Genomic DNA, 11,483 nt, shown 5'->3' with positions numbered 1-11,483 from the left:
GTGTCATCACACTCCTGCTACAGATGGGGGAGCTCCAACTTCACCTTCTCAGGCGTGAAGTCTAGAGTCACCTTGGCCCCTCTTGGAGGCCAATTAGGCCCCCAGTTGCAGCAGTGCGGATTAATATGATTAATAACGCCCCCAATCTCCCAGGTGCTGATTCAGCCAGGAGCTTAGGGAGGGGAGGTCACTTTATAAGGGCCTGGGGGGGAGGGTCAGAGCCCAGAGTTGTCCAGCCGGAGCCCCGGGTGGCCGAGCTCAGGCCTCAGCAGCATTCTTGGGTCGGAGCCGCCCACGGGGCAGCCACAAGGGCCGCAGCCATGAACGGGACGGAGGGCCCGAACTTCTACGTGCCCTTCTCCAACAAGACGGGCGTGGTGCGCAGCCCCTTCGAGTACCCGCAGTACTACCTGGCCGAGCCGTGGCAGTTCTCCATGCTGGCCGCCTACATGTTTCTGCTGATCGTGTTGGGCTTCCCCATCAACTTCCTCACGCTCTACGTCACGGTCCAGCACAAAAAGCTGCGCACGCCTCTCAACTACATCCTGCTCAACCTGGCTGTGGCCGACCTCTTCATGGTCTTTGGCGGCTTCACCACCACCCTCTATACCTCTCTGCATGGATACTTCGTCTTCGGGCCCACGGGATGCAATCTGGAGGGCTTCTTTGCCACCCTGGGCGGTATGAGCCGGGATGTGGGTGGGCAGGGGCACAGGAGCCAGAGGGCGTGGAGGGTTCTGGAGATGTGGCTGAGAGGCATTCTCCCCTCTGCAGTCGTCAGCAGCATCCAAAGCCCTCACTTCCTCAATCAGTGAACACCCTGCCGTTTGTTCAGGGCGGGCATTGGACACTATCGCACTCCGAGTGGTGCCATTGTCTTGTTTTACGGCAGGGAAGCAGGTTGAGAGAAGTCAAGGACCTTGCTGGGGTCGCACTGTGGTGAGGGGCAGAGCTGAGTTTCCAGCCCACATCTCTGTGGCCCCTCAGGCGGTGTTCTGTTTCCCTGGGAGGAGCTGTGCTGGATCGGACCCCCGCCAGGCACCGGGGAGAAAGCTGGATGAGACAGAACCCTGTGCCCAGGCTCCCAGCCGGGGTGGGACGCAGACTCTCAGTCCTCCGGTCACTGGACTTTGCCCGGGCTGTCAGTTGATGGCTCAGTCCCTCCCGCCAGGATCTGTCTGACTCCCTTCCCAGCCCACCTCCAGCTTCTATGCCATGCTTGAATGCTTTTTGTGTTGAGGTGCTCATCCCCTTCGAAGAAACCCCTTCCAAGGGAGGCATTAGATCTGTGTGGTGATCCGTAGCTTTGAAAGATGCTTTCAAATATTTTCTTTGACTGGAAAATGAATGGAGGTGCTGCAGAGATAATAGATCCCATTTAGCAGATGAGACAACTGGGGCATGGAGGAGGGAAAAGACTCATCTAGGGGTGTGGCAGGGCAGGGAGCAGAGCCTAGATCTCCTGGCTCAGGAGACGCCCAGGAATGTCCTGCTGGACACGTAGCCTCTCAGGCAAGCAGGAGACGCAAGATGTCGTTATTACAAAGCTGGGGAGACTGGGAGAGCCCAGCAGCGGCCACGAAGACTGCTCTGCCTCCTCGTCTTCTCTCTCCCCTCGTGTCCAGGACGCTTCCTCTGCCCCATTCCCAGGGAATCTTTGGCCATCACTGGTGTCTGTCACCTTCAATGACCACAGGTCCCCCGGTCTCAGGCCTGAGGGCAGGCGTTAGGCAGGAGTACCACATACAGGCAGAACCTTCTCTGCAGTGGCGGTCCCAGTGTACAGCTTTAATCCTGGACAACTCTTGTAGTGTTCCCGTTCCCTCTCAGAAATGTCCCAGTTTGGTTGATAAAGTCTATGGCCACCCTCCCTCTTGAGTTTCTGGGGTGATATGCAGGGCAAATGTCTGAATTCCATTACTATTTCCTCCTTCTTCCTCTGAGCAAAACATTGTCCAGCTTCCTGGGTCTAGGAGAGGGTCCACGTGCCCAGGTTGTCTCATTTCCCTAGAGGGCAGAGGCCGCCGCTCGAGAGGGAGGGAGAACTTCTGACTTCGGGTTTCCGCTGCCTCTGCCCTGCCTTCAGCGAGAACTCTGCCCGACGCCCCATGGAGGATACAGGCCTCTGTACAAACGCCCTATGGGGCTCCCAGTGCGACCACGTCCCTGTCATCTGACCTCCGTGTCCCTCATGACCCAGAGCTCTAACTAAACGAAACTTCCTGGGAGTTACTCTGCTCACCCCCCTCAGTTACTCTGCTCACCCCCCTCAGCATGCTGGCCCCTCTGCCCCGCACTGCCGTCCCTCCTCTTCTCTGTCCAAGCCCCCTCCATCCCAAGTCCTCGCTCCAGGCCTGCCCCAGGTTGCCTTCTCCGCCACCCTCCCCCATCTAGGAGGAGCGTTCCCTCCTTAGATGACAGTGGGGTCCAGGCAGGAGGCATATTGACCGGCAGCTGATTGCCTTGCAGGTGAAATTGCCCTGTGGTCCTTGGTGGTCCTGGCCATCGAGCGGTATGTGGTGGTGTGTAAGCCCATGAGCAACTTCCGCTTCGGGGAGAACCATGCCATCATGGGCGTCGCCTTCACCTGGGTCATGGCACTGGCGTGCGCAGCACCCCCCCTCGTTGGCTGGTCCAGGTAATGGCACTGAGCAGAAGAGAAGGGTCCCCAGGGGTCTTCGTAGGGTCTCCCAGCCAGGACTCAAACTCAGAGCTGTCTGGTTCCAGGCACTGAGCTCACATGCCCCCTGCCCCAAATGCCCACCTGGCAACTCTCCCAGGGGAGGAGTTCAGGGCAGGGGAATAGAGGATCAGACCCTAATGTTGCTAAGAGGGCTGGTCCCACCTCCTGAGTCCCCACGCCAGAAGAATCGAAGATGCCCCAACCCTTCACCTTGGCCTTGCCCCTAATCCTCAACTAAGCCAGGGCCAGATTCCAATCCTCTTTGGTCCAGTGCCCCATAGGCAGCTCCCTCTGACCTTGGGCCTCTAGGAGGCCGAGCCTTCCTAGAACAGGTGGTAACATTGTAGCCCCTGGGAACTGGGTCCTGTCCAGCCTCCAGGCCATTGTCTCCAAATGAGTCTGAGATGACAGAAGGGAGGACAGGGCCCGGCCTGGTGGCGTAGTGGCTAAGTTCACGCACTCCGCTTTGGCAGTCCAGGGTTTGCAGGTTCAGATCCCAGGCGTGGACCTATGCACCGCTTGTCAAGCCATGCTGTGGCAGGCATCCCACATACAAAGTAGAGGAAGATGGGCACAGATGTTAGCTCAGGGCCAGTCTTCCTCAGCAAAAGGAGGAGGATTGGCAACAGATGTTAGCTCAGGGCTGATTTTCCTCACCAAAAAAAAAAAAGAGAGAGAGATGCGGGGCAGCGGTTTGGGAAACTGACCTGGTGACTCCGTGGTTCCTAGAGGCCTCATGTCCCTCTGCTTCCAGGAAATTCCCGATCTCTCTTCCCTTTCCTCCTCTCTCACTCTTCCTGGGGTCAAGTTTTTGTCCCTTGCTAAATTTGAGCCCTCTCCCTTCCGTCCTCTTTCCCTGTCTTCTCCAGTCTGGCCCAGTTATATCCTTGCAGGCACAGCCTACAGACATTCCAGGTTTTCTGAGGTCGGTCCAATATCACCATCCTCTGAAATCATCGAAACTTCCTAACCACATGCCCCGGGGGCCTCTTGTTTCCAGAAACTGTGCAAAGATCCCTTAGTTACCCTGTGTGCCTGTCTTTGGCCTAGGAAATACTCTTATCCTGTTGTTAGTAAGACCCCGGTTTGTACAAACTGCCTCAATACAGAGCGTGGGAGCTTTTCCCTTCCCCCCACCAACCTCTGCCCCAGGTAATGGCATAGCCTGAGGCCTACAGAGCCTGAGGCCTGGCCTCCAGCTGCTAGGGGTCAGGGAGTCAGGTGAAGAGGCAGGCAGGTCAGCAGTGTGCAGGCGCTGCAAGGCCGGAGGCTGGGTGGTCTCATGATAACATGACCGACCGCCAAGCGAACAGTGAAACAACGCTGTTTCCACAAGGTGCATTTGAATCTCTTATCTCAGTTGATTTGATCTTCGTTATCACACAGCCAAGTAGATAGATATTTTATTATCCCCATTTCACAGACAGGGAAAGTGAAGCTTGGAGCAAGGCCAGCCACTCAGCAGGTGTTGCCAGAGCCAGGACCCTGGTCAGCTGGGGCCTGTTCCCAAGTCCTTCACATGGGGGTCTCCCTTGCGCCCCTCCTGCCCGGTCCCTCATCGGTCCTCAGGTACATCCCAGAGGGCATGCAGTGCTCGTGTGGGATTGACTACTACACTCTGAAGCCGGAGGTCAACAATGAGTCCTTCGTCATCTACATGTTCGTGGTCCACTTCTCCATCCCCTTGGTGGTCATCTTTTTCTGCTACGGGCAGCTGGTCTTCACAGTCAAGGAGGTACGGTCCCATGCTGGGTGCTGGGAACACGCGCGTTGATTGGGTCGAGCCCAACCCCCATCCCAAAGGAGCGGCAGTCTGGACACCAAGCCCTGTGTCCCTGCAGGCGGCGGCCCAGCAGCAGGAGTCAGCCACCACCCAGAAGGCCGAGAAGGAGGTCACTCGCATGGTCATCATCATGGTCATTGCTTTCCTGATCTGCTGGTTGCCCTATGCCGGCGTGGCTTTCTACATCTTCACTCACCAGGGCTCTGACTTCGGCCCCATCTTCATGACCCTCCCGGCTTTCTTTGCCAAGAGCGCCTCCATCTACAACCCCGTCATCTATATCATGATGAATAAGCAGGTGCCTGCTGGGGGGGGGTGGGAGGCTCCTGGGCCCCCAGGCCCCAGGCACTGCCCGCAGAAGACAAGCCACATCCTCAACTGGGCCTCAGTTGTCCTGCCCGCAAAATCCAACAGAGGACTTGGTCTCCATCAGGGCATCGGAGTCATCTGGGAGAAATGCAGATTCCTGGGCCCCACCCAGACTTGCTGAATCAGAAGCTCAGAGTGGTCTCAGGAACCTGCATTTCTAACAAGCTGTCCAGGTGACTCTGATGCTGGCTCAAGTATGACAAGTGCCAGTCCCCAAGGTTATGGAGGCCACTTTAGAAGCCAAATGGTCAAAGTCCCAAGTCTGGGAACAGGATATTGCCAGTCTCCATGAAGCTCAACAAGGAGCTAAAAAGTCTTATTCTGGGGGATAAAGGGATAAAGTGGTCCTTTAACATACTCCAGTGGTTTCTCTGCAGAGTCCGTGATCCAGCAGGGAAAACATGGTCTCCGGAGTCAGGCATGTTGGGTTCAAATCCCAGCTCTGCTGTTTTCTAGCTGTATGACCTTGAGCACGTCACTTCCCTTCTCTGGGCTTCAGTTTCTTCGTCCATAGAAAGGTCGAAATCCCAAACTCTTGGATTCAATGAGATAACTTACAGATAGCCGTTGGCACACAGAGGGCATCATGGAATGTCATCAGTGACAAATCCCCTTTGGTTTTGGTCCCCGGCACCTCTGGGGTGGGATCGCGTATGCCTAGCAAGTTCCCTCCAGGGACCTGGATTTGAGAGGGGAGTGGAGGCTCTGAGGGCCAGAAACAAGACAGGGATGGGAGGCAAATCTCAGCGAGCACACCACTTTGCTGTACACACTTTGGGTGGACCCTGCTCCTGACTCACGCCCCTTGCCTTCCAGTTCCGGAACTGCATGATCACCACCCTCTGCTGTGGCAAGAACCCACTGGGTGACGACGAGGCCTCCACCACTGCCTCCAAGACGGAAACCAGCCAGGTGGCGCCAGCCTAAGCCCTGCCAAGGACTCTGTGGCCGACTATAGGAGCCTCCCAACGCCCCCATCCACCCACAGTCATAGCCGCCCCACCAGGAGCCATGCCTATGGGCACCAGGTCACATAGGCTCCCTGAGTTGGAAAAAAAAAAAATTGAGAGAAAAATGAAACTTCCCACTTGGCCAGGACGGCCGGATCTGGAGTCCTGAGTTCCCAGAGGTCGGTGGGATCTGTACCCCTTCTCCCCCCAACTCATCTCTCAGGAACACAAGAAGTCTTGCTCTCTGGAAAAGTGACCCAGCTTAGGGATAAATGTCTAGCACAGAGTGGGGCACACGGTAGGTGCTTAATAAATGCAAGATGGATGAAGGAAGGAATGAATGGAGGCGTGAATGAAGGGATGAATGGGCAGGAGAGCATACCTATCCTCTCAAAACCACCTTAGCAGCAGCAGCTCATCCTTGGCTGACGACCCTGAGCAGTTGTTTCTCCCCCAGGGCCTCACCTTCTTCCCCCATAAAATGGAAATCCCAAAACCCCAGCCCAGTAACACATGGCTGCTGTGAAGAGCAAATGAGGTGTGTGTGTGTGTGTGTGTGTGTGTGTGCACGCGCGCCAGTGTGTGTGTTTAAGCACTTCATAAGTGGTAAGGAGCTGTACAGGTTGTAGATAACATTATGAATAATATCAATTAATATAATTAATTCATTACTATGGTCATCTCCTCTTGGTAGGAGATTAGGAGATTTTGAGATTAGGCAAGTCTCCAAGCATCCAGCTTCAAAAAGTTTTTAAAAATTAGCCGGGCGTCAAGGAGAGGCCAGGGCTAAGGGTTGGGCTGCAGGGAGGGACAGTTGAAGGAACGCAGAAGACAGTCATCAGGCCTGAAAACACAACCTCGGGAGACTGGAGTCTGGGCTCACAGCCCCGGGCCTGTGCCTCTCCTTCCCAGTGCAGCCTATAGAGAGACACACCCTTCTCTCAACTTCTGGAAACCATCTGTTCTCCTGCCCAGCACCTGGGCTGCAGCATCTCCGGGCCAGTATAGAGCTTCCAGAAGCCATGCTCACCTGCTCGTGCTTAATGAAGAGCTGAGTCCCCAGTGTTACCCTTGTCTCAAAGAGCTTAGAAACAAAGAGCTGAAAATTCGGCTGGGCCCACCTTCCCTGGGGATGTTCACAGGTCCCAGATTCCAGCTCCCTTGCTGAGTGAGCCTGTCTTCAGCGGCTGCAGTCCATTCTCCATTCTGGAGAGTCCTTGCCGTGAAGCTGTCCGGAACTCTGGGGCATCAGAATTGAGCTGCCTCAGTAACTGCCCGCTCCTTCTCCACATAACCAAAACCAGAAGCTCTAGCCCTCCCAGCTCTGCCTGGAGACTAAGGCCAAAAGCCCAGCTCCTATACTTGGTGTTAATGGTGGTGGGTGTTGTCGCTCTTAAGCTCTTTATCTGCAGGATGGATTGAAACTGGGCGGCATCCACCTGATCTCTGACCCTGGGATGCCTGGTTTGGACAACGAGCAGAGCCTCCTGGGGGTGCGGGATGGAGGGAGCAAGCTGGGGAATGGGAAAAGTCCCGACTTTGGGGTCACAGAGATCCAGGTGACCTGTGAAACTGCAAGCAACTTTTGTCACCTCTCTGAGCCTCCTCATCTGCAAAAGAGTATCTTTTCTTTTAATTTTATTGAGGTCACATTGGTTTATAACATTATATAAATTTCAGGTGTACATCATGATACTTCGGCTGCTGTATAGACCGCATCGTGCTCACCACCAAAAGTCTAGTTTCTGTCTGTCACCATATATATGTGCCCCTTCAACCCTTTCACCCTCCCCCCACCCCCTTCTTCTCTGGTAGCCACCAATCTGTTCTCCTTATCCATGTGTTTGTTTGTTTGTTTATCTTCCACAGATGAGTGAATTCATACTGTAATTGTCTTTGTCTGACTTATTTTGCTTAGCATAATACCCTCAAGGTCCATCCATGTTGTCACAAATGGCACAATTTTGTCTTTTTTATGGCTGAGTGGTATTCCATTGTGTATATATACCACATCTTCTTTATCCATTTATCTATTGATGGGCACTTAGGTGGCTTTCAAGTCTTCGCTATTGTGAATAATGTTGCAATGAACATAGGAGTGCATATATCTTTTCAAATTAGCGTTTTCATGTTCTTTGGATAAATACCCAGAAGTGGAATAGCTGGATCATATGGTATCTGACCTTGAAGGGATTACATGAGATTGCAGACTTTATGTCGCCAGCACAGCAGATGGTGGGAGACTTTTGGCATTACGGGGGCCTTGGTTCAGAGCTGGCCTTACTGGCCATGCCATCTGCGAGGGGAACAGGATGGAGATATAGCTCCCAAGAGTTAACCCCATCTTCCAAGGTGGGAAAGGGTGGCAGGAGCCTGAGATGGAAGGTCCCCAGTGCCATAGTGGGGCTGGGGCAGGTAAGAGCTGGGATCTCTATCTATTGGCCCTCTGTGCTCCGTCTCCCTAGGTGATGTCAGGCATGACTCCTTTGGCTGAAAGTGATAGGAAATCTAACTTAACAGAACTGAAGCAAAAGGGAGAAATTAATGGCTCCCATAAACAAAAAGCCCAGGGCTTCAGGCACAGCTGGACGCAGGTGCTCAGATGATGTAATCAGGCTTCTGTGTCTCCCCTTCTGGCTACACTTTCCTCTGTTGGCTTCATGCACAGGCCGACTACTCCCAAGAGGTGGCAGAAATGGCCACCAGCAGCTCCAGGCTCAGCGAGCCTTGCAGAAAGTGGGCTTCTCTTTCCTGTCAGTTCCAGCAAAGGTCCCAAGTAGGGTTCTCATTGGCCAGGCTTGGGTCACCTGATTGCCCCTAAGCCTATCACCAGGCTGGGATGGAGATTCATCCTCTGATCAGCCAGGCCTGGGTCACCTGATTGCCCCTGCAGCCCAAGATAGAGTTAACCCCATATAAACCAAATGGTCTGCAGCTGGGGACAGGAAGGAGGCCAGAGGAAATCCAGGGGTGTTGTTACCAGAAGGCAGAGGGCCGGAGGCAGGGCGGGCAGAACCAACAGCAACCCAGAGGGGATGGACTCTGTCCAACTCGGTGACATCTGGCTAGACCAGGCCTCCATCCCACACTGGGGACAGAAGGGGGAGGATTCCCATGGCTGGTCCCGCAGGCCTCAGCCTCCATTTCAGAAGCTGTGTTGGGCCAGGCATGGCAGTGGGAGGGATGGCGGTATTTCAGCCACCCTGCCTTGCAGACAGCCTTGTCCTCACACTCCCCCACCCCAGTCCACTTATTCTGCAGAGTGATGCATTTGTCTCAGCCGCACATTCAGAGAAAAAATTTACTCTAAAACCAGAACATTCTCTGGTTTTCCTGGTAGAGAGGAAAGCCTCTTGACCTCCTTAATTTACGTTGACTTGACAGCCACTGATGGGGCGCTTGCCATATATGAAGGCAAAGAGCTGCTGCTGCAGGCTGGGGAGAGGGTGTCCCCCAGCTCGTCTCCAGGCTGCAGGCAGTCACCAGCTCTATGGGGTGCCCGTTGTGTACGCGTATCTCCACTCAACCCAATCTAAGGAAGCCGACCCAGGCCAGCATGTGCTGGGGACTCAGAGATGGATTGGAGGGAGCTAGTCTCTGGGCTGTGACCTGGCCAGCCTCAGGGTCACAGAGCTCTCTCACCCTGATCTCGCCTCTGGGAGGAGAGAGCGTGAATCCCCCGACCCCGAGTCAGCAGGGACTGATAGCAGTCTGCCCCCTGCCCCCTGCTCCCCAGTAGAGACACGCCCTCCTGACAGCCCAAAGTGTCCCCAGGGAGACAGCGGGTACCCTTCCCAGCTGTGTGACTTCAGGCCAAGTCCCTGAACTTGACTAGGCTTCAGGCCCCTCGGCTTTAAAGAGGAGAATCACCACAGCTGGTAGAATTGTCTAAAGGGACTAGTGAGATTATTGACATAAAAGATGCAGCACACAGGAGGCGTTCAGTATGTGTGAGTTCCCGTCCCAGAGATGGGAACCAGCTTCAAAGGAGCAGCCCCGTGTGGGAGGTAGGCGTATAAAGAGATTGCAATAATGGAGGGATCTCAGGAAAGGAGGAAGCTAACTGTCCCCAGTATTCATTCCCTTTCTTTCTTTTAGTAATATCACTCCAAGTTCTAGCTGGGCACCTAGCCACCCAGCACAAGACTGCATCTCCCAGCTTCCCTTGCACCTGCAGTGACACAACATTAAGATCTTGCCAATGGAGTGTAATCTGAAGTGACATGTGCAGTCTCTAGGTTGTGCATTTCAGAGAATGGAGGAGCCCTCCACTTCCTCTCTTCTTTTCTCCCTGATGGCTGGAATGTAGTCATGATGACCAGAGCTGCAGTAGCCATCTTGGATCATGAGGTAAAAATCTGTGGGCAGGGAACAGCAGAGCATCAAGAAAGAAGGAGCCATGCTGCCTTACCAGCCTTGCGCAACTTATACTTGAAGAGTTTCACGAGAGAATGATCTCATGGGTTCTTGTTTAAGCCATTGTTATTTGGGTTGTAGCTGGTTTCTTAACTAACACAGAGGGCTTCCAGCTTGCAACCCAGGGTTTGGGCTCAGGAAGATCTAAGTGCAAGTTCTAAGTGTACAAATAAAATAGTGAATATAAAATATTTACAGGGATATCGAACATTTGTTACTATGTCTACCCTGCCCTCTATGCATTTATTGACCTAAAGTCACAAATGTCCTGATACCACAGGGGCTAGAGTTACACAAAGCAGACCCCTTATAACTGCTTCAAAAAGTTCAGAACTATAAGAAAACTCACATGTAGGAGGACCCCATTCAGTGTCCCAAGACGGTTAAAGCGATTCAATCAGAACTTAAATTCCACACGGGCCTCAGTCAGAGGTGCACCAAGCAGCCCATCCTCTCCCCGGCAGCCTGAGCCTCCCAATTATGACTTCTCTGTAAAAAGGCAATCCTCTAGAGGAATTTTTAGATCACGCAGCACATTTCAGAACTTCTTCCCTCCAAATGCAAAACTCTATCCTGGCACAGCCCAGGACCAGGGTTTCAGATGAAGCTCGTGGGGATGTTTGTATCGCTGAGTCTTTCTCAATTTCTCAATTCTTGGAAACGCTCCACAAATGTGATCAAAATTGCTGCCCCCGTTTGTGCCAGCTTCCGTGCGCCTCGTTACTTCATCTCATCTCCTGCTCTAGCGTGGCTCCCACAGATGGTTCTCAGGCCTCCCTCCGCTCAGCCAAGCTGGACCCTGGCACCAGCTTCCACAGCAATGGGTATTGAGCACCTACTGCGTGCCAGGCGCTGTGCTGAGCATCAGGGACACCACTAGGAGTAAGACACAGCCCTGCCCTCTCCCAGCCAGCAGAGCTCAGGGGATAGTGTGGGAGAGAGGTAAGGCAGGGTTGTAACTTGGGGTGCCAGAGCCTCCCAGAGAGCAAGTCCAGGGGCTGCTGGCAACCAGAGGAGGGGGTCCCTCACCTTCTAGGGGGTCAGGGAGGGCTTTTCCCAGGAAGTGACATCTACACTAAGGTCAAAAGGATGAGTGGGGGAAATAGTCCGGAGAAGGTAGGTGTGGTAACTCTAGGCAGAGTGTATCAGGTAGCTTACGCTGCATGACAAATGACCCCAAAAACTTCATGGCTTAAACCAACACACTATGTATTGTTGTTCATGACTCTTTGGGTCAGCGGGACAGTTCTGTTGATCTGGACTGAGCTTGGTTGAGCTCAGT

The 11,483-nt window shown here is 53.8% G+C and overlaps 1 protein-coding gene across 2 annotated transcripts; it reads left to right on the top strand.

Annotated features, from left to right (window-relative positions):
• Nucleotides 1–320: 320 nt before the first annotated feature.
• On the top strand, nt 321–5,762 carry RHO (rhodopsin). 2 transcript variants are annotated; one of them, XM_004442424.3, is made up of 5 exons: nt 321–681; nt 2,470–2,638; nt 4,253–4,418; nt 4,525–4,764; nt 5,652–5,762. In XM_004442424.3, exons 1-5 carry the CDS (start codon nt 321–323, stop codon nt 5,760–5,762), a joined length of 1,047 nt encoding a protein of 348 aa, XP_004442481.1. The 2 variants fall into 2 exon arrangements, with proteins under 2 accessions (XP_004442481.1, XP_087287880.1); XM_087431754.1 differs by having other exon boundaries at nt 4,223–4,418.
• Nucleotides 5,763–11,483: the final 5,721 nt, after the last annotated feature.

This window comes from Ceratotherium simum, chromosome 5, assembly GCF_057802395.1.
Source record: "Ceratotherium simum simum isolate JZ-2026a chromosome 5, ASM5780239v1, whole genome shotgun sequence".
Taxonomy (NCBI): domain Eukaryota; kingdom Metazoa; phylum Chordata; class Mammalia; order Perissodactyla; family Rhinocerotidae; genus Ceratotherium; species Ceratotherium simum.
Note: the sequence above shows the minus strand (reverse complement) of the source record. Positions and strands in the feature narration are given on the sequence as shown.